The sequence below is a fragment of the Eleutherodactylus coqui genome, chromosome 3 (genome assembly GCF_035609145.1).
Source record: "Eleutherodactylus coqui strain aEleCoq1 chromosome 3, aEleCoq1.hap1, whole genome shotgun sequence".
Classification (NCBI taxonomy): domain Eukaryota; kingdom Metazoa; phylum Chordata; class Amphibia; order Anura; family Eleutherodactylidae; genus Eleutherodactylus; species Eleutherodactylus coqui.
Window position 1 is genome coordinate 45,333,279 of NC_089839.1, and position 23,741 is coordinate 45,357,019.

The window sequence follows — 23,741 nt, forward strand, 5'->3', positions numbered from 1 at the left end:
GCAAATTTCCACATAACTCCCCCGAGAAGACAGAAATAAGTCTTTAATTTTCCTCTTGTGGAACATTATGCAGTTCTGAATTTCTAGTGTTTAATCGGAATAAAAAGGTCTGTCGAGATTCAGATTCCTTTCCCGATTAAGGAAGAAATGGGCACTTTGATGTAGTTTTGCTAATTCTAGCCAACTTTGTGCATTTATAACCATATTCTTTCTCACTAATTTCATGATCATCTCCACTTCTGGGTCATTACAGAATAAAAACGTAGTCTATTGTATGAGCACATAACGAACGTGCTAGGGAGGGTTACTTCGGTCCACAGGTCCAGCTATACACATGATTGACCAGTGCGTGATGATCATTTGCAGCCCTTTATTGACTTCATGTACGTCACAATGATGGGATATTCCAATAGGATAAGTCACTGGGCCTAAGTTGTCTAGAATTCGTCCAAGGGGCATTCTGGAGACTTCCTAAGAATTTTCGACGCCTGCACGTTTACCCAACATGAGCCCAATCAAGCATTTATAGGATATGATGGAGCAGTCCATTCTCCCCGAAGATCCTGCGCCTACAAATAACCACAGAGCTGTGAGTGGCTATCCAGACGCTATGGCTGGATAGATGTCCAGACATCTTTCGTCCAACCGTGCAATCAATGCCATAAAACACACGGACTCCGTATAGAGGTTTTCCTCAGTCAGATCTGAACCTAGGACACCAGCACTGCAAAGCAATAATGCTAACCACTGAGCTACAATGCTGCCCAACAGGTAGTTCCATCTCAGCAAGTTATCCACTATCCCCAGGAGAGGGGAACTTTTGCCAATTAGTGGGACCAACTGTTGGGATCCCGACTAAGGGCTCCTGCATAGGGGTGATTTTGCGTGCGCATAATCGGTTGTGCAAACCATTAACAAAAGAACCCATTCACATTGGGTTTCTTCACATTCAGTATTTTTGCGCGCATATTTCCATCAGGAGGAAGAAATACGCAATATTTGGGATGCGTGCCACCACCCCATTTACTTCTATGGGAACTGCCTAAGATAGCAAAGTTCAAGAGCTCGTCAATCTCCATCAGCTCCAATTGAAACAAATGGAATGATGGTGACCGCAGCTGTTAAAATTCGTAGGTGCGCCGGGCCTGATATCCTGGATTAGTGGGGGTCCCAGTGGCCGGACCACCCAAGCCATTACAGGGGATAACTTGCTGAGATGGAAATAACCCTTTTAATATTGGAACCATGGCCAACATGATAGATCCATGACCCTGACTGACCTTGTTGGCATCTAAGATTCTGTTTTCGGACAGTAGTAATTGCAGCGCAGACTGCATCGTTTGGGATGTCAATTGTTAATGCTAGCAGAATAAAATCCTTCTGATGTGAACACGTAGGTCTTACAATCATACACACGTGCACAAATGTAATCCAGTATGCACTAATCTCCCATCACGGGACTGCGGAATTACATCGGAGAGTGTCTCTGCGGTGTGAGACTGTGCCGAAACTGTGAGATCACCTACTGTTGGAAGATACAGTTATGTAATATGAAGTGTACACATCGCAGGGGTCAGTATACAACATTTTGGGAACATTAGTCATTAACTGTAGAAATCACCCATTGTGGTTCTCTGACAGATCTATCATAGTCAGACATCCGCTTCATGACATCTCTAAGTACACGGATTCATTCTGTAAGCGCAGGGGCTCAAAGAGGATCATTACAATCCTTCTAATTAGGAATCTATTATTGTTAATATCTTATACTGGTGGGAATCATGGGAGTTTCCATCTAATTCTTCTTAGATTATATATATATATATATATATATAATTTTATTTTTTGGGGGGGGGTGCATAATGTGTTCTACAGCAATTACACTGCAGTTCTTTGGTTGGTGACATCAGCTCTTCGGCCAGCTCAGACCACGATGAAGACTTATTTCAGCCACAGCTCTCTGCCCCCAGTGCCCCCTACATACTAATAGTGCCTCCATTTCCCTTTGTGACCATCACAAGCTAATAATACCCACTTTCTAGTACAGAAAAGTAATAGTTTCCCTCCAATCACCCATGTCTCTTTTAGTGGCCCTCTCCATGTGCCGATCTAGCTACAATTGCCCCGTCCCTTCCCCTAGAATAGCCTTCCCTCCTTGCCCCAACATGGCTATAGTGGCCCCCTCTGTGCCCCAACATAGTTACAATAGCCCCCCTCCTTGCCCCAATATGGCTATAGTGGCCCCTTCCGTGCCCCAACATAGTTACAATAGCCCCCCCCCTTGCCCCAACATGGCTATAGTGGCCTCCTTCGTGCCCCAACATAGTTACAATAGCCCCCCTCCTTGCCCCAACATGGCTATAGTGGACTCCTACGTGCCCCAACATAGTTACAATAACCTCCTTTCCTTGCCCCAACATTGCGATAGTGGCCACCTACGTGCCCCAACATAGTTACCATAACCCCCCCCCCCCTTCCCCAACATGGCTATAGTGGCCCCCTCCTTGCCACAACATAAAAGGAAATCCACCCAGGTTAATGAGCCCTAATGAGTCTTTACACTAGGTAAGGGCCTTCATGTTAGATGCAAATGGTTTGTGCTGAAATACACTATCAATGCGGTTACATTTATTGTCATCCCAGCTCATCTGTCTGTAATTAACTTTCCTTTATTGAATGCAGCCGATTTACAATTGGTCCCATATTAAATCCAGTTGTCACTAACATAAAATATTCACTTTCCAAGTTTAATGATTAATTTATCCTATACAGCAGCCTCCGGCGAGGTTCACATCATGCGTGTACACTGGGAAAGTTCCCAACGAACACACTACACATGTCCATAGGGTTACATTAGTCTGAAGGAGGCCAAAAGAGTTTCCCTTTGGGCTTCCGCTAATGAAGGATGGAATAGCTTTTTGTGCATTCTATACAATGCTATAATATGTGCTAATTATAGTATATTCATTTTATATTTTCTAATATACTTAGCCTTACTTCGTTCATATCATATATTAAAGGGGTTGTCCAGTACTTTTACCATTGATGATCTATCAATAATAGAACAGAGGGGATCCGGCACTCAGGATTCCCACCGATCAGCTGACAGCAGACAGCACTGTTCACATTGCAGTGGCCCAGTTTGGTACTACATGCCCAGCTTCCATTGAATTTAACAGGAGCTGTGCCCACAGTACCAAACCGGATCGCTGCAATACTGACAGCACTATCTGCTTCAATACTGTCCACATTGATACCTGGCCTACAAATCAACAACCGATGACCTATCCTGAGGACTGGTCATCAGTAGTAAAAGTACCGGACGACCCCTTTAATACCACAAGTTCATATCTTCACTAAGGAGATTATCACAGTATTTTGGCATATGAACAGTGGAGGTTCAGGACCCCCCATTCAAGATCCCACGGCCGTACAAGGAATGGCTGTTGCTTCGATGCAGTGGATAATGCCTGGCCACTTATTGCATCTTACTTATTACCAGCTTTTCGTTTGAATGGCCGCCATGTACTGCGATATCATCATGCTAACTGCAACAGGTTGCATGTCAAATCTATCAAACTTTATAGGAGACAAAAAACATTCACCTTAATTCGTCCTATAGAAAGAGAGGGAATTTGCCGGTTTCTCATTAGTCTGTTGACATACGTTATATTGCAGTCGGTGTAGTTCACGAGATTGGACGTTCACGGATGCAGCTATACCAAATATGTATTTTTGTTTTATTTAGATTTTTTAATTGTAAATATGGCAAAAGAGTTTTTTTTTTAACTTTTATTACTTTAAAAAAAAAAAAAATTAATAAAACTTTATTGTTCTTTTTTTTACTTTTTCTTTTAGTCCTCCTGGGGGACCACAACCAGCGATGCTATGATCGCTTATGCAGTATGATGTAATGCTATAGCATTACATCATACTGCATTCTGACAGGCAGGCCATGATCAGCATTCTGTCATGACAGCCCTGGGGTCTTTCAGAAGGACCCCGGCTGCCATGACACCCACACAGCTCTCCCGATCTCACCGCGGGGGGGCCGTACAGGACCCCCGAACAATGGTTTTAAATGCCGCTGTGAGATTTGACAGCGGCATTTAAAGGGTTAATAGTCCCCATCGGCCGCACGGCCGAACGGGGCTGTTGCCCGCAGGTGTCCGCTGTAATAAACAGCGGACACCTGCTATGAATGGAAGGAGATAGCAGCGCTATCTCCCCCCATATACGTCCTGCAACGGCACGTCGTAAAAACACGATAGCGTGGTCACTAAAGGGTTAATATGCAGCACCTACATGCAGATCTGTATTTACGCTAGGCTTGACTTTGTGGGTAGATACAGTATGCATCCCTTATTCTGCAAACAAAGGGACTGACTGATCTGTTTGCTGTTATGAAGATTTATGAGGCTGTAGCATGGTATGTGTTCCAATGTGACTCGGGTTACATAACAGCCAGTTTACGCGGTAAACACCGTGGGGGAGATTTACTAAGCTAAAGGCACCAGAATTGGGGCTCAAAGCAGGGAATTTCATCCGGAAAACTTTCCATTGGCAAGCCAGAAGCAGGATGGACCCCTTTTTGATCATCTGCCACCAGTCAGGCAATCCTAATGTTTTTCTTCTTCAGCTCTGACGATGTAACAGAACAAGGGTTACATCGTCAGAGCCGAATAACCAAAATATTAGGACTGCCTGATTGGTGGCAGACGAAGGCCAATGACCAAGTGGGAAAGGGGCCAAACAGCGGTTTTCTGGCATGATAAAGCAGTTTTCACATGGAAGAGAAAATCGTGTGAGTTTGTGCATTGCGAGATGCGCGGATATGAGCCCCATTCTTTTGAATGGGTTGATACACATGAGGGATCTTTTTCCCTACATCGCAGCGCAATGGGACGTGATTCACATCCTGATATCACGCACGCCCATTTAAAGTTAGCCAGTCACACATTTTTGCATTTTATTTGAAAAAAATTGCTAAACTTTTTACCCTTTCTCACCCCGCTCGGCATTTTTCTGAAAGTGTTCAGGACCTACCAAGAAGGGAACATGGTCTCCTTTGGGCAAATAGGTTTACTATAATTTACCCCCAAAAACTGGTGAGAATTAGTGGAAATCTTCATCAGCTCATAACTGGCATAGATTGCAGATTCTGGCGCAGACAGGCACCAAATTTATTAAAAGGCATATGCCTCTTAGTAGATTTGTCCCAGTACACTCCGGGCACTTGGACTTAGAGCGGCATATAAAACAGTTGGTGATATTCCAGTCTAAGTCATATTCCACCAATGTGCACCGAAGAACAGGCTAATTACATATGATCTACTGCGTTTATTAATTTGTTCTAGAGGCTTTCGGCAACTCATCCAACAAGGGAACGTAGTGGGGCTTCGAGGGGAAAGGCTATAGCCTAAAGGGAATCTGCCAGCTCCTATAAGCACTGTACACCAAGTTATAGGCTCCCCCTTCTTGTGCTGTCACCTTGGGAAGTTAACTCTTCATCCATCAGCGTGACTCTTTTCATACACACTCCACTGTTCTCCATGGCAGTCAGTGCGCACAGACTCAATGACAAGCAACACCGATAGATGGAACACTGACTTTCCGGGGTGCCAGTGCGGAAATGGGGAGCCCAATAAGTATAAAAATTACACCCCGGACTCCATGGGATCTGTCCTAGAAGCACCATAACTTAGACAGTGTCAACTTCGACCAGGCAGTATAGCAATGTCACTTGCTACAAGCCTCATAAACTAACTATTAGGCATGGCTAGTAAATCTGCTCAGTGTGGCTCCTTAGTAGTAATATACAGTAGCCAAGGTAAGGCGAATTCTATATTTGATTGAGGCAAGCAATTTAAAGAGGATCTCCATTCTCTACGATGTCTTTTAGTTAAAACAGTCCTTTGACAGTAAGATCATTATCGACCGCCCTACCTTTGGCATCGCAGAGATCAACTGTAAGCTTGAGAGTGAAAGGTTGGCACCAACTATTCAACCCTTCATCACTGCCCCCACTGGGGAAATCAAGCATTACACGGTGCCTCTTGAAATAAATGGTCTGTGTAATACAAGGCCAGGTTAGATCTTCCAGGAAAGTCACAAAGTTCTTCATGTTTGGTCTTTCTGATCTCCGCATCTGTGTTATTCGGTTCTCATGCAATTGCATGTTTATGTCTCTCCCATAGTCATGAATTGTCCTTAGGGATCACAATGACAAAGCATATGGAAACAGATATTAAAGTCAGACTAAGTAGTGTCTGTGAACTCTCTGTGTATCTATTCCTGGAAATCCCTTTATGGTGGCGTGACTCTGATTTGATGGCCTCTCTGGTATTTCCTAGAAACAAAGAACGATCAGTGAGGTCAAGAGGCTTATAATATGATGTACATGTCAGCGGGATTTAAATAAACCAGTCTATTAAGTGAAAACTAAAATTCTAAAAGGTGCCAGGCATATATAATATTCCAACCACGGGGGGCACTGTGGGTCCTTTCACTGACAATGTTGTTATATGGGTCACATTTACATTTCTGGATCTCATAGGCACAGTACTCAAGTCTTGCCTCATGCACAAAAATACAAGATCCAGTAGATTTTCTCGTTTCCTTGAGGTTCCCAGTGTGGTCCCAGTTTTCGGACTTTGGCACCTAGTAGAAGCTATAGCTGTTGAACTTTGTTTGCAGGGTTAAAAGGGGTTGTCCCGCGATGACAAGTTAAGTTAAACACTTCTGTATGGCCATATACATGCACTTTGTAATATACATCGTGCATGAAATATGTGCCATACAGAAGTTATATACTCACCTTCCCTGCGCTGGCGTCCCCGTCTCCATGGTGCCGTCTAATTTCAGCGTCTAATCGCCCGATTAGACGCGCTTGCGCAAAAGGGTCTTCTCCCTTCTGGTCGGTCCGGGCACGAGCGGCGTTCTGGCTCCGCCCCCTTCTACACGTCATTGCTTATCTCCGCCCCATCACGTGTGCCGATTCCAGCCAATCAGGAGGCTGGAATCGGCAATGGACCGCACAGAGCCCACGGTGCACCATGGGAGAAGACCCGCGGTGCATCGTGGGTGAAGATCCCGGCGGCCATCTTGGAGGAAAAGAAGGAAGAAGTTGCAGAGAGGGGATTCGGGTAAGTAAAATTTTTTTTTTTAATTTCAACACATCCCTTGGGTTTGTCCTGCGCTGAACGGGGGGCCTATGCAAAAAAAAAAGAAAAAAAACGTTTCGGCGCGGGACAACCCCTTTAACTTTTTTTTTAGTGGCTTTGTCTATCCCTCTTGTACAATATATTAGTGTCAGAATATCCACACAGAAGGCACGGAAATAGGGGCAGGTCAAACAACATGTCAGAACTCAGATGACAATTGAGTAAAATTCACGTAAAATAGTTTCAGAGGTAGGACTCCATCAACAAATTGCATCTGTACATGTGTTCGCTCGGACTTCTGGCACATGATATGGGAATGCCCGGTCATCCAGAGCTTCTGGGAGGAGGTTACAGGGGTCCTCTCGGAGATCCTAGGAGTCCCGGTTTTTACATGCCCTGAAATTTGCCTAGTTGGGATACTAGTCGAAGAACAATGGCAGCACCATATTAGAATCTTTCTCAGACAATCATTATTCCTGGCTAGGAAAACAATTTCTCTAAGATGGATGGACCATAAAAATGTGGAGGAAGACAGTTAACTCTGTCATACCATATCATTATATAGTCTATAAAGGGGCCAAAGTGTCCTAATAAATTTGAGAGGATTTGGGGTCTACTTCCCCCTTACAATGTACCCCCCACAGATGCTGACTTCGGCCTCAGTCAGTTGTTTTAACCCTTTCCAATCCAATGTTGGCCCTGCCCCCACATCATCATTTTTCTCCACAGCTCCGATGTCGGGACAGGTCCGACACTGCAGTGCAGGAGTGCATCTGCACCCGATCGTCAGACACATCGGGTGCAGATGCACTCCTGCACTGGTCCTCATCGAAGACCCCCTAGGAGAAGGCAGAAAGGGCTAAAAACCCTTTCTGCCTTCTCCTTTAGACATTACCTAGCGCTCAATTAGCGCTATGTAATGCACGGAGATTCCGGCCGGCGATCATGTGACCGCCGGAGTCACCTGACCCCCAGCGGTCACATGAACGCCGAGCCTGGAGGCCGTAGGGAGAATGCGGAAGTAATACTTCCACACTCCCCCCACGGTGCAGTGAGCACCTGCACCCTCCTTAACTGTCAGATCAGGAGGGTAAAGGGAAAACTTATTTTTTCTCATCCATTCTCCCCAGCTCCAATTTATTTGGAGCTGGGGAGAATGGATGAGAAAAAAATAAATGAGTTGGAAAGGGTTAATAAAGAGCACAGATCACATCTTGATTGGGCCCATATGAAACAACCTCTAGTCATGAGCTAATTTTGAGATGCCAAAGTAGTGTTGTTGCATTGGCTCAGAGGTATCATGTTGCCTATTGTTGGCGAAAATTTGATACCTGGTTGGAGAATTTGAGCGAGGGAATCGTCCAGCATAATGATAGCTAGATTTTTTAGTATGATTTATTTAATGTAAAAAAACACGCTAAACTTTGTAAAAAAAAAACTAAAGAAAAATCAGATTCAGTATCAGGTGTGTCTGGTGTTGTCGGAACGGCGTCAAACAAGTAGATTAACATTTAGATTGTGCCAAATAGTCCTAACTGGGTTTGGATGCGGCTATATTTTTGACCCTGTTTATGATCCCACTGTGGTAACCAGTAATAACACAACACCCTTGATTATTATATCTGTCTCCAATAAACATGCGCTTTTGGTTCAATTTTTTTTCAAATTAGTAAAAATTGTAAAAGTTCTAGAAATGGGAGTGGGGGGTTCAGATTATGAAAGATGTTAGTCTCAAATCATTAGCAGAGCGGAGAGCATGGCAAGGGTGGTAGACTGAGATGAGGGAGGAGATATAGGGTGGTGCAGCACTGTGGAGAGCTTTATGGATGCGAATGAGGAGTTTTCGTTCTATTTTATAGAGGACGGGCAAGCAGTTCAGTGAATGGCACAGGGTGGAAGCATCAGTGCTGTGACTGGCACAGCGTGGAGACATCAGTGTAGTGACTGAGACAGGGTGGAGGCATCAGTGAAGTGACTGGCACAGAGTGGAGACATCAGTGTAGTGACTGGCACAGAGTGGAGGTATCAGTGTAGTGACTGGCACAGAGTGGAGACATCACTGTAGTGACTGGCACAGAGTGGAGGTATCAGTGTAGTGACTGGCACAGAGTGGAGGTATCAGTGTAGTGACTGGCACAGAGTGGAGACATCAGTGTAGTGACTGGCACAGAGTGGAGGCATCAGTGTAGTGACTGGCACAGAGTGGAGACATCAGTGTAGTGACTGGCACAGGGAGAGTTGAACGCAGCAGCCAGGCTATGATAAATTAAAGAGGGGAGGGTTTAGTGAGGGAAAGAGTGGGAAGTTACAATATTCAAGACGAGGATGGATCAGGGCTACAGTAGGAATTGTAGCTGTGTCTTATATAGCTTATGAGCTTATTGCATACAGATTTATAATTGAGCTCTATAGGAGCTTCCTAAATCCATCTTCAGTACAGCTCCCCCTAGTGGTATATAAAATATAAAATTAATTGGCACAGAATTTTGGCAGTTGCAGTTAAAAGGGGCTATATCACCAATTTTGTTTTAAATTCATTAAAGCCAGATAGAGAAACATTTTCCATTTTTCTAATCTGTTTTTATTTTGTGATTGTAACATTTTTTATTTTGTCTTCTATACATAACTGTGGGGGCGGCCATCTTGCTTGAACTACATTTAACAGTATTTAGAGATATGCTTTACAGCGACTTCAGTGGGCAGTAGGGGACCCATTAACTTGTAAGGAAGTCTGTTCTAGACATGCTCTGTAGCCTGTGTAGAGGTCATTTTGCAGGGAGGGGGCGGAGGTTAGCTGTAACTGTAACCTATTGTGAATGCAGAATTCTGTGTTGTCAATAGAGATGAGCAAGTATACTCGCTAAGGCTAACTACTCGAGCGAGTAGTGCCTTAGCCGAGTATCTCCCCACTCGTCTCTAAAGATGCGGGGGGCCGGGAGCGGTGGGGGAGAGCAGGGAGGAACGGAGGGGAGATCTCTCTCTCCTTCTCTCCCCCTGCTCCCCGCCGCAACTCACCGCTCACCCGCGCCGGCAGCCGAATCTTTAGAGACGAGCGGGGAGATACTCGGCTAAGGCACTACTCGCTCGAGTAATGTGCCTTAGCGAGTATACTCGCTCATCTCTAGTTGTCAGTATATAGGTGTTTACCTCTCAGTGTAATCCTGCCTGTGATGTTAGTGAAATGCCTGTTGCAAAGTTTATTTCTACAGATGAGGTAAGTGTGGAAAATGCAGGATTTTAGATTTTTTTTTTTTAAATGTCGATTAAAAAGATCACCAAAAATTGAAAAAAAAAATATGTTCAACCCAAAAAAAGGGATTTATATAATAGATCATTTTCTGAAGACACGACATTTAACCGTTTCATTGCCTCCTTTCATACCAACCAATTTTTCTGTTTCATTTCTCTAGAAAACCAAGCGCGATGTCAACAACTTCGACCAGGATTTCACACGAGAAGAACCTGTTCTGACACTGGTGGATGAAGCCATAGTGAAACAAATCAATCAGGGCGAATTCGAAGGATTCTCCTATTTCGGAGAGGAACCCTCGGCCTGAAGTACCGGCGCTGGTGGAATTCCGCCCTCATGCAGTAGTCCTATGGAGACATAATACGTGACTGAGATTCAGTGGATCCTTACAAACTTGTTTTATTATGAGCCTGCTACTTGTGTAAAGATGCTATTTATTGTTGCTATTGATTTTTTTGTTTTTTTTTTAAACTGAAGGCACTCCTTATTTTCTGTTCCATGGAGCGATGTGACATCGCAGTATGTCTCCGTAGCCGTTAACATTCTGCCTGGTTGGCGACCACAAAATACTAGACAATCTTAGAAAAACTTTGTATTTATTGTTGTTTTTTAATTTTTATTTTACAAAAAAAAAAGTGTACAATAGGAAAGCAATGCAGGGTGAGTTTTAAGTATTTTAAGTTATTTTAACCCTTTCTTGCTTAAACACTGTTCCCTTCAACCACTGAAACAGATGGATGTAACTTGCCATCTGCAAAAAAAGTGAAAAAAAAAAAACTTGGAACGAGGTCTGCAAAAACCTGTAAATATATGGTGGGGGGCCACCATAGAAATGTCTTCTTGTAGAACCCGTGTCTTTATGTGTCTTCCCTTCAGAATATGCACGTCTCAGAAAAGCGCTTAATGGGGATGGCATCGGCTACTTTTGTTCAGATATAGCGGCATTCTTGTCCTTAGCCGTTTATGGTATTGCAGTTTGAGGTCATACAATGGAGCTCAGCTGCAGTACCACATATAACCTATAGAGGAAAAGTGGTGCTATTTCTGAAAGTTGTCATGTTTTTCTTACTTTATACGACCCCTTTAGAAGAGTTTATGTTGATAACCTACCCTAAGAAATTGGTCATTAATAAGTCATCCCCAACAATCAACTGTTTGAAGCAGTTGTGATGCAAGGGTGCGCACTAAGGCCTCTTTACAGCGTACCAGGTACGGCGACATACATTTTTTGAACAGTAGTGCCTGGTATAGCATCTCACCCCATTCACTTGAATGGGACAGAGTTGGTCTTAGGCTACATGACAACTGAACATGACGTCATTGGCCTGAGAAGAGACTCTCCTCCAACAGTTGATCAGCAAGGGTCTCAAATGGTAAATCCCCACCAATCAGATATTGATGACCTATCCTAAGGATAGGTCATCCAGATTGGGGTTCCAGAAAACCCCTTTAAGTATGTCTTGCTTTGAATGTTGGGTCCTCCAGTGAGTCCTCCATTGGACGGGCGCTCCAATGGGAGCAAAATCCCGACAATGCAGCTATAGAAGTTGAGGCTACAAGAGGATGCATATAAAGGGGTAAATGTCAGCGCCGTGTGTTTCCCATGAGGCACTTGTGTAGTAGTCACCAACTCTTGAAGGGCTAAGTTATTCTAGAGGTTGGCTAAGGGTTCTTGACAGTTTCTGACTCTTTCTTCTTAGAACATTCATAGTTATATATTCCAAATGACTGATACTCCTCAGACAATCCTATCAAATTGTACTGTACGATCGTGTCTAGTATCATTTATTGTAAAAATGGATTACAGCGCCCCCCAACCCCTGGAGGAATGTATTGTCGGGCTGCATCCAGTAGTCTCTCAGTCAGTGTGAACCGTATGTCCCGGCATGCCCCATTAGCTACGGCTGATGGATCATACTGATGACCTTTACTCCTACAAGTTCTATACAAAAGTCCCTTTAGTGTGTTTTAGACGTGCGAAGACTAAAAGAATACTTAATTTGAATTTCCATTCCTCTAGTCCCTATGACAACACTTTCCGTCTTCCTAATTTTTTGATGTTTCATAGGAAAGTTATATACAAATCTCAATCCACATTTTTACTGATGTGGACATTATTTAAAGGGGTTTTCTCATGACTTAAAATTGCTTCACTCTATCCTTCCCAGTTGCTGCTGACCAGGGCATTTGACTGCCAGTCATTGGTCACAGCCAGTGATTGGCTGCAGCAGTCACATGCTCTGGTCAGCAGCAACCAGGAAGGACTGAGTGGTTCCAAAGCAATTTTAAGTCATGGGAATACCCCTTTAAGGATGGATTTGGATTCAAAAAAAGTTCTCACGACAACTCTGATCAGCCAAGGAACATGGAAAGAATTATTGTCATGGGGAAACAATGTGCAACTTCAATCTCAACACAGAATTGTGATATCCATTCATTTTTTTCAATCCACGTGTATAAAGTCTATATGAATTTATAGACTTCCATGGGCACCATATGTCAACACCATACAATTCGGCTCCGTAATATGACCATGTGTGAAGCCTAATAAGGGTTTTAGGACTTGTAGAATTCCCCTTAATGGTTCTGGTCAGTTGTAAACTATTGATAGCCTACCCTCAGGATAGTAGATCGGAAAAGCACAGTCCACTGGGGCCCCTGCCGATCAGCTGTTCACCGGGCCGGTGCACTCATACACTGAGCTGATTTCTGCAGGAAGCAGACAGCTCCGTTCCCACTGCAGTGGCCAGGCTTGGTATTGCAGGCCAAGTTCCCATTCACTCCTTAACCTCAAAAAATCTTTCTCCTGCACTTACGTTGCCCTTGCACACATTTATGAAACTAGAGCACTACTGTCCTGTTTTGTTTTTTTTTCTTTGATTTGTCTTCTATCACAATGTGACGTGCAGAATGAAATCCGATGTATCGCACTTAGGGGATAAGTGTGTGAATGATCAAACTTTGATAACTGACATTAACGAAAACTGTACATTGAGTTTGTGTATACATTTGGAAAAAAAAAAAGGAAAAAAAAAATTTTACGAATTTACCGCCATTGTTCAGTTACCTTGTTGTAGACGTGCTGACAGTGTTACTTCCGTTTTCATTTGCAGAGTACCCTGTGTATTTGTGTATACCTGTATTGCAATTTCTGATGTATTTTACTGGACTGATATTTTTTATTTTATAAGCAGTGACCGGGGATTCATTTAAAGTGACAGACGTGAATCCGCTGCTTCTTGGAAACTTAAAAAAAAAAAAAAATACTTGTGAGTGACAAAGTGGCACTAAGGAAGCTTTATTTGCCTTTTGTACAGGTGAGATTTTTTGTAAATAGTGTTTGCGGCAAAAGCCTGTGGAGTCTTATTCATTATAAAAGGTATCAACTGCTGCATGTACCAGAAAAAAACTATAAGATGCTAGTCCATAAAGAATTTATTATAATAAGGTCAATGTGCAATACTCTGTATGTGTATTGGTTCAAGTTTCTGTGAGAGATTCTTATTTTTTTTATAATTATTAATATTATTATTATTGGTTTTGTTCTTAAAAAAAAAAGATGTAAAACAGATATTACGCTCTACTAGATCTATTGTATAGTATTACAGAACTTTGTAACTAAAGAAATAGGAAGGAATACTGCTTGAAGCAACAGTGCTAGCGCACACAGCGTCGCTTTTTCGTTTCTTTGTTTTTAGGCCTTTTTTCTATTCTAGTCATCAAAAGTCTCTATTTATACAACTACTTAGTATTTTTTTTCAAGATTTTAAAGTTGGGCCAGAAATGACCATCTTCCCATTGCTACTCTAAAGGGCTATCACACTTTGCTGCAGGAAGCAGACAGCGCCATACATTGCACAGTGGCCTAGGTTGGTACTGCAAGCTGAATCCCATTCACTTTAATAGGACTCAGCCTGCAGTAAAAATCCCAGGTCATTGTGCAATTTACAAAGCGGTTTGCTTCCTGTTAGAAGTGGGACAGCCCCTTTAGTGAATGGTTGGGTTTAAAGGGGTATTCCCATAGCAGACTTTTAAGGATATGCCAAAAATGACTGATAGGTGCAGGTTCCACCTTTGGGACCTCTTGAGTTAGGGCCCCCATCCACCGCATTCAGGAACAGAAATGGCAAAGAGTCCTGCTGCATGCCGCTTCCATAACTTCTATATTACTTTTAAAGTGGGTTATGGAAACAGCTTAGCTGATCTTAGCTGTTTCCATCATTCTGGACCCCCAACCACCTCGTAATCAGTGGCTTACCCATTCCTAAAGGAAGAAACCTTTTTAATATTAACTGCAGATTTACTTGGTGAAGGCTAGGAATCCCGTTGCAAAAAATGGAAAGATCATGCAGTGTAATCAATATCTTGCATTTTCTCACAACTGCTCAGATCAGTACAGTGTACTGACTACATGTTATCCACCATCAACTTATAGGGGACCCATCACATTGACAATGCAGTCCCATTTGCAGGCAGCATGTTATAGGGAAGGAAGAGCTGAGCAGATTGATATCTAGTTTACTGGGAAAAGCTTCAGTATAACATGCCATCTATTAATCTCAATTTACCCATTCTGGGGTTCGGAGTTCAGTGGGCGGTCCTACTTTCTGATTAGCAGTTAGTTCTGCATGCACATTGATCCAGGGAAGGCTACCAATCGGCAAGTCGGACCGCCCCCTGGGAGCAGGGATTTTTCTCACTAGTCTTTTCTCAGTAGACTTGATATTTATTTGCTCAGCTCCTCCTGCTTTATAGCATAATGAGTGCAGATTGGACTACATTATCAATGTGACCGTTTCCCTTTGGACTTGTCTACAATATCACAATCCAAATCAATAGATGAAATGTTCTTTCAAGTGGCAGTGTAACTTGACTTGGACTCTTAGGACAGGATATTAGCAGATAGCTACACCGCATCCCAGCGGCAAATTCTTAAAGGGTTTTCACATTACTTAAAATTGCTTTATAATCACTCTATCCTTCCTGGTTGCTGCTAAGCAGGATATGTGACTGCTGCAGCCAATCACTGTCTACAGAAAGTCACTTCTGTGGCCAGTGATTGGCTGCAGCAGTCACATGTCCTGCTTAGCAGCAACCAGGAAGGATAGAGTGATTATGAAGCAATTTTAAGTCTTGGGAAACCCCCTTTAATATGCCCATACATCTTCTAAAACCGTCTGCCTAACATTCATTCAGCCAATAGCTATTTCTCCCGGCTCCCCCATACACACATGAGCAATCATGGAAACAGTGAAGATTCGGATGACTCTGGCAGTGCTTTATCTCTAGGGGTAACAAAAGGATCGGGCTTTGAAATTTAATTTGCCCAATTCTTCTCTTTCCTGACATTATCTGTCGGGGAGAAGCTTGGAGGCCTCCATAAACATGCTGCGGTCATCCGGTCTCACCAAAAATTGCGGTTTCCAACTAATGTAGTCTAATGCATATGGGGGCTTTTAATACTTACTACCCATCTATAAGCTTGGGTAATGCCACAGCAACACAATGGCCAACGATCAGTTGCAGTTGATAGTAACCTTCTATCTCATGAGGAGAATGCAGCCAACAGCGGCGGTGTTGAGTGTATCACTCCACCGTTTGTGGTTGCGGATTGGCCAGCTGTGACAATCATCCCCAGTGCGATCACTTGTCCAGCTCTGTTGACCAGAGGAAAGGTGAAGAGATGACAGATGGCCAATCCCCAGCCACAAACGGTGGAGTGATACACTCAGTGCCGCCACTATGGGCTGCATTGTCTTTGTAAGATGGACTATAACAGTATTGAGGTTATGGCTACCAAAATAAATGGTGCTGTTCAGCAGAAGTGTGGCCAGTGGGGCAGATCATGTGATCTTGTTGCAATGACAGTATAGGCCTATATTTTTACTACTTTGAGAATTTCCTCAAATAATAGACACAATAGAAAAATTTCCATGATTGCCAACCAGAATGCAACAAAGTGCACCTAAAAAGACCAAAGAAGTCCCAAATTGCCTGTCTGATATATTCCTATAGGAGGAAAAGCAACTGCCACAAAGAAATTCGGGGTCTTGATGCTTTGCAACAGGGAGTTGCATGACTTCTACTCAAGTTAGGAGTGCAGAAGGTAGAAATACACTGTAGGTGTCCGAAATGTAAAAAAAATGGCTGCTTTTTTTCTGAAACAGCGCCACACCTGTCCATAGATTGTAACAGTTATTATGGTTCAGCACCATTGAAGTGAATGGTGTTCAGCTGCAATACCACATACAACATGTAGACAGGTGTGGTGCTGGTTTTGGAAGAATGCAGACATGTGTTTCTAACTCTGGAAACCCCATCTGAAAGTGTCATTAGTAATAACATTCGTGCCACTCTTGTGCATTAGCATTCAAGAGAAGTAAGACTGAGCTGCAATAACAAATACAACCTATGGACAAGGGTGGCGCTGTTTCTAATATTATACAACCCACTTAATATATAGCAGGACTTATATGAGTAATTCAGAAGAAGCTACTAGTAAAAGGAGTTTCCCATTGGTATGACTATCTAGACCCCATCCTGTATAGTTGCCCTAATGTCCTCTCCCTTAAGCCTCCTCTTGAGATGTCACCATAAATGTGCTGTAGTATCCTGAGCCTACAAGGAAGCAGGAGTCAATCTAGGTGAAAACACAAAGTCCTAATTAATGTATTCATTGGGAAGCTTTATTATTGCACACACATGGTACAGTTATACAAGTTTACTGGGTAAGGTGAGGATTTTACTAGCACTGCTGCTGCTCAGGTAGGGCAGTAAAGGGCTTTTATGGGCAAAAACTCACAATAGGTCATCAATAGTAATTGCTGGGACATGCCGCTTAGGATCCTGGTAATCATCTGATCGCCTGGCCCGCTGTCCGTGCTGCTGAGCCAGACATGGTCATCGGGAGCAGAAGTGCCATCGAGGGCTTCAGTCCCACTGAAATCAATGGGAGCTGAAGCCGGCTTTACACTTCCGGCACTTCTGCCTCTGACACTGGGGGGTCAAACATAGTAATATACTAGGAGGCTTTAGCTCCCATTGATCTCAATGGGAAAAAAGCCACCTTTCGCACTTCTCCTATCCCTGATGACAACGTCCTGCCTCATGAATTGACAGCAGGCCATGTGGTCAGCTGTCCACCGGGAACCCTGAGCAGAGGTTCCCCAGTGATTGACTATGCATGACCCATTCAGAGCATAGGTCGTCAATAGTTTTTGCCCGGAAAACCCCCTTAAGGCTCTCTGTACCATTTTCTTCTTGTCCTCCTTGAGATGGGTCATTTGTTATAGCCAGTAGTATGGTGGTAGTACCAGATCATTTCACCTAATCTATTAGATTCTTAAAAAATTGATTGGCCCATGGCATCCTAATGCTCTAGAAATGTCTAACGCTCTAATGACCACCTACCATCATGTGCTTTGTTTTCAGTGCATTAGACTATTTCCCCTTAGGTCTTGTTCCCGCCGCTGTTGTGTTGGGTGTTGCTCAATGGATATAGCAATCTTCACAGCCTCCAATCCTCGCTGTCCACTATGCTTTTCATTGGAACGAGTGAGCCACAAGTACGTCGTGTGATTGCGGACTAACCGGTGGCTGTCTAAGGGCAATTATTAGATAATCAAACTAGTGTGTTACAGAGTGGAGGCATGTTACGGGGGTAAATGCCCACCTGGACCACACTTGGGGCCAATGATATTCCGTTTTGTTTCTTTTTTTTTTCATTTTTGTATAAACTCAGGTGTAATTCTATATTGTTCTAATGGTTTTAAATCTTGAATATATTACTATAAATCTATTAATTCCTTGAGTTGGTAGAAGGGTGAGGGGTGAGTTATAAAATCATACAGGAGACTTGTTTCTGGAATGGAGGGTAATCTCAGAAACATCTATTAAATTGCATCATCTCATTAAGAGGGAGAATTGGGGTCATGGCTGATGCCCCTCTATTAGCTCATAGCCAAGTGGCTGTCTGCTCTGTAGGCCCACTGATAGTCGCAGAAATTAATGGATGCCATTTGGGCATTTTAATTGGTGCCATGTAATGCTGCAGGGAAAATTACCATATACATGGCAGCTCCCTAGTAGTCACAGCTGATCTCATAGGAAAACCCATGATTAACGTTTCCCTACAATATATCCTATCCAAATAGGGGTTTTTGAAAAAAGGACATCCCCTTTAAAAGATAATTAGAAGTACCAATGTATCACAGCTGGCTCTGAAGTCCTTGTAGGAGGTTCAGCGCTGGGCTTCCAGGCCACCAAGTGATAATGATGCCAAGTGCCCCTTCCTGTAGTAGAGTTACAAGCACTAATATTACATTTTATCATAGTAATTAAAGGGGTTGTCTATTTGTAAATTATTGATGGATAGGATAGGCCATTAATAGTAGATTGGCGGAGGTCTGCAGGCCTGAAACCCAGCCGTTCACTGGACCAGTGTGCTTGTGCACAGAGACGATTTGTACAGGAAGCAGACGGCTCTGTTCCCATTGCAGTGGCCAGGTTTGAAATTGCAGGCCAAGTTCCCATTAGTTTCAGTGCCTGTAATACCAAGCCTGACCACTGCAGTGGGAACAGAGCTGTCTGCTTCCTGCACATATTAGCTCTGTGCATAAGCACACTGGCTAGGCAAACAGCTGATTGGTGAGGGTCCTGGGCACCAGACTTTGGCTAATCTACAATTAATGCGCTATGCTATGGATACACCCTCAACAGTTTACAACTGGACAATCCCTTTAAACACCCATGAGATCAAATAATATGTCATTCCTAACACCAGAGTAATGAATTCCCTACAGACAGCATGAACTCGTTGGATGTTCTGGCCTCCCGCGAGTGCTCCTACCTGCGTGCATCATTCATTTCCATAGGAGTAGTGTATTCTATAGGACAAGCCTAACATTTTTGTATGGGTGGATGTTACATTAAATGCATACAATTCATGTCGTCCTCCTAACAGGTTTACATTAGGCCTTTTACTAATAGATTCATATTAGACTTGCCAAATCTCCTATTGTCGGTAAGCCCATGATAAATGTATACACATGCAAGTCCTTTAATCTGGCATTCAGAGGGCCTGTCATTTTGGATCGTTGGACAAATATAGAGAAGGTTGTATTTATTTTAGGTCTTCATTTTCCAGAATGACAAATCTTAACCTCCCATGGGGTCTGGCAATTCGACCCATAGACCGTTAATGGCCAATGCATACAGCTGTATTGCAGATTTGCATGGTAGACTTGTAACATGGCGCCCATAACTTGCCACCTGGGCGATCCAAGATGTACCAAACTTATTACGAGACATGTGCTTCCTAATACATTTTGCACATTTTACTCCAGCGGGCTTCTTGTTAAAGGGGTTTTCCAGGCAAATACTATACTATCCTCAGGGTAGGTCACCAATAGCTGGTCATCTGGGATCTGGCACTCGGGACCCTGACTGATCAACTGTTTGGACGCCACCTATCAGTGCCACATTACAGGGTACGGAGCAAAAGCAGATGGCTCAGACTACTGTGTACTGGCTGGTGCTAGTAATTGTAGGTGCAGCTCTCATCAAAATCAATGACAGCTGAGCCTGCAATTACCAGCGCTGACCAACATACGGGTCGGACTGATCTGCTTTCACTCTGTAACCTGGGTGTCCGCTATCACGCCACAATAGCTGACTGGTCGGGGTCCCAAGTGGCAGATCAACTATTCCTCAGGATAGGTAATTAAGTAGTATTTGCCCCAAAAAAACTCTTTACGACCATCATATGAAACGCCAGTCTTAATAAATTCCCCCGATAGCCAACATCTGGATCTGCTCCTGCATTATATCATTCATGCTTCAGAGCTGAAATCTTCCAGCATTCTTTGTTGCCTTGCTATTGAGCATGCTGGGAAGTTTCATCTCTACACTAGGACCTTTACAGTCATGTGATGAAGGAAGAACTCTCCTCCCATTGCATTATAGTTAACTGTCCTCCTCATTGCGGACTACCAGACAACTCTAATAAAGCCTAAAGTGCTGAATTATCAGAATTGCCAGACTTCTGAATGCCAGAGTAAAGGAACTTATTACACCCACATGGGTATGTGCGTTTACTAAAGCTTTGATGGATCTGCTGTTACACTTGAGCTAATCTGAATCTCCTTCCTTCTTTCAACTTGTCATGTAAAAAAATGCATTTTAAGCAAAATGCCAAAAAAGTAGACAAAGCTGAATGACCCTGTCATACGTGTTACTAGAGATGTATAATGGAATTCCGTGTCATGAGAAATATCCAGGACTTTTCCAAACAAGAGCTGAAAATTACCTCTAATTAACTATGTGCAAATAGTTCTGGCTATATATAAATATATAAATAGGAATGGTATAACGTTTTTGTATTGTGATGCTTTATTTGTACAGGACACTTTTTTTTTTTTCTTATCGACGTGTTTTAAATCTATTGCCATTCATTTGTGTTACTTCATTGTAAACATTATTACTGTGCCAAATGTACTGTACTCAAGAGGATGTGAATGTGTATTTGTTTCAGAACCCAATAAATACAACAATATTAAATGGGCACTTGTGAAAGTCATCTCTTTCCATAGAGAATATTTATTAGCTGAGAATCTAGTAGTTGTCCTATATGATCAGACAGGATCTCTATAGTCAAACGTAGGAGACTATAACGAACTACAACAAGGAACTGCGATAATAGCACTAAGGTATCGTATAAACCATCCAAACCGGATTAGCCACTTAAGTGGAGCACCCGACCCGAAATGGGTAACCCCACTCCAAGAGAGAAGGAGAGACCAGGTCTGAGATGAACAACCTACACCGACCACAGAACACCAAGCTGTAGAACACTATAGTACTAGGTACAAGATACAGAACCGCTGAGCACAGGTCGACAGAGTACAGAACTGCTGAGCAGAAGAAGTATAACCAGCATCATTTGCACAAATGAGTCGGTGTAAATACCTTCTTATGGAAACAAGCTGACTGGGCTGAAAGGTAACCTAGCCAGCCTATCAGCACTGGAACTGAAAGGAGACATTAATCCCTTGGTATCCAGTGCTAAATAGAACTACGCATGTGCCGACCAGTGCATCATGAGATCTCACATTGCCTCATCACCCTGGATCAGCAACAGTAACCATGAAGTCACAGCGGTGTTAGTACTCTGACAGTAGGATGACAGGCAGAGAGATATGATAGATAGATATGAGATAGATAGATAGATAGATAGATATGAGAGGGATAGATAGATAGATAGATATAGATAGATAGATATGAGATAGATATGAGAGAGATATTAGATAGATAGATAGATAGATAGATAGATAGATAGATAGATAGATAGATAGATATGAGATAGATAGATAGATATGAGATAGATAGATATGAGATAGATATTAGATAGATAGATATGAGATAGATAGATAGATAGATAGATAGATAGATAGATAGATTATGAGGGAGAGATAGATATGAGAGAGATATTAGATAGATATATATGAAACAGAGAAATGCAATAGATAGATAGATATGTGATAGAGAGATATTGGATAGACAGTCAGATAGATTGGGGCGTAACTATAGGGAATACAGTTGCACCCAGACCCAGGACCCTTAGGGGGCCCATAAGCCCTCTCCTCTCCACATAAGGAGCCCAGTAATATGAATAAAGCATTATAGTTGGGTCCTGTTGCAGAATTTGCACTGGAGCCCAGCAGCTTTAATTTACGCTTCTCGGGATAGATAGTCAGATACCTTTGAGGTATTAGAATTAGCACTTTGTCATTTGGATCCACAAAATATGAAAAGCAGAACAAGTGACTCAGGAAGGCCGCGATCACATCTGCGCTGGAACCTCCGTTTCCGATCTGGCACGAAATACAGTGCTTTTTCTTCCAGTAAAATGCTGAGCAAAAACCCAACAGACCCCATTATAGTCAATGGGGTCCATTAGGCACTCTTCAGTTCCGTCATAAGACAAATCCAATTGGCCAGGGGATTTCCTTTCCTGCTTCCCGAGAACAGAACAAAAAAACTGAATCCCGGCTGCAGATGTGAAAGCTGAAGTGTTGTCAGAGGGTCAGCGTATCCGCGGAGCTGCAGGACCTGTAACACTAACAATGAAGTCAAGCAGATGACATCATCTGATGCCCAAATCAAGGTTGTTATGTTGATAAACAAAAACATTACTTTCGGCCACTAGGACGGCGCTACTAAAGTGACTGCTTCCATTAGCCACAAGCATATGATCAGCATGCACAAGAACACAGAGCAGCAATGCCCAGAATTACCATTTACATCAATGGGAACAATGTTACAAACAGATCATTCTGCTAGTTTCAAATACCTGTTTGCATGAGTCCCAGTATCTTGATGGTATAATTAGACCCCCCCCCCCCTCTCCCATCAGACACTGGGACATGACTCCTGTGGCCAGAGGGCGTTCCGTTATATAGACAATGAGTTAATCAATCATTTCAGTTTGCTATTCTACTTTGTCATATTGTTACTTTCTTTACTAATCAACTTCCTCAAACGCTCTGGTTGGCTCTCACAAACGTTACAGTATGTAAATTTTAGGCATTTGTGCTTGTTACAATGGTTGCTTGTTTAGACCTAAAAAGTGGAGCCAGTTGTTAATAATGCACTGCCAACACATGGTTGTTGCAAAATGTCTACTTTAGTGCCAATCACTGGCAGCAAAGACATCAGGATCTCAATATACACTGCTTAAAAAAATTAAGGGAGCACTTAGGCCGCCTTCACACGGGCGTATGTGCGTTCATTCACATGTGCATATTCTTCCTGCGCATTTGGGGCATGAAAAAGAAGAAACTGCAGCATGCTCTATTTAGATGTCAATGGGGGTGCTAAAATGTGCGTGCAATCTGTAGGAGATGCATGGAACACTAATTGCGCAGGGGAAAAAACACACCTGGAACTCATTAATTAGCCATTTCAATCAGTGTGTCTTTGTTTGCCTTGTGCAAAATAACATGCAAAAACGGCGCAAAAACTGCAGTAAAATACAACGATTTGTGCGCAAAAAGCATTGCTCAGTCTGAAAATACTCTGTGCTCAGGCTCACGCAAATACGCATATGTTCATTTGAAGGGGCCTAAAGCATTATAGTATCACCCCAGTATAATGTAGGTGCCGTTACATTATCGTTTCCCCCCTGCAAAATGCAGCTGGATCTCAGGAATCGAACCAGGGACCTTCTGCACTCCAGGGAGTAGCTGTCATTGCTGAGCTATCTGGCTTGCTGGACAAAGTGTCCCAGCTGAACCTAGCCTTGTTCCATGATCCTGTGTATTCTAGTTCCT

At 43.0% G+C, this 23,741-nt stretch overlaps 1 protein-coding gene across 1 annotated transcript in view; it reads left to right on the forward strand.

Annotated features, from left to right (window-relative positions):
- The window catches only part of PRKCE (protein kinase C epsilon), a 331,438-nt gene extending 320,370 nt beyond the window's left edge, over positions 1-11,068 (forward strand). The window contains exon 15 of the mRNA XM_066595547.1: positions 10,574-11,068. Within this exon, the coding sequence (XP_066451644.1) occupies positions 10,574-10,720 (147 nt within the window). The 3' untranslated portion in view covers positions 10,721-11,068. The remainder of the gene's footprint in view (positions 1-10,573) is intronic.
- The last annotated feature ends 12,673 nt before the right edge of the window (positions 11,069-23,741 follow it).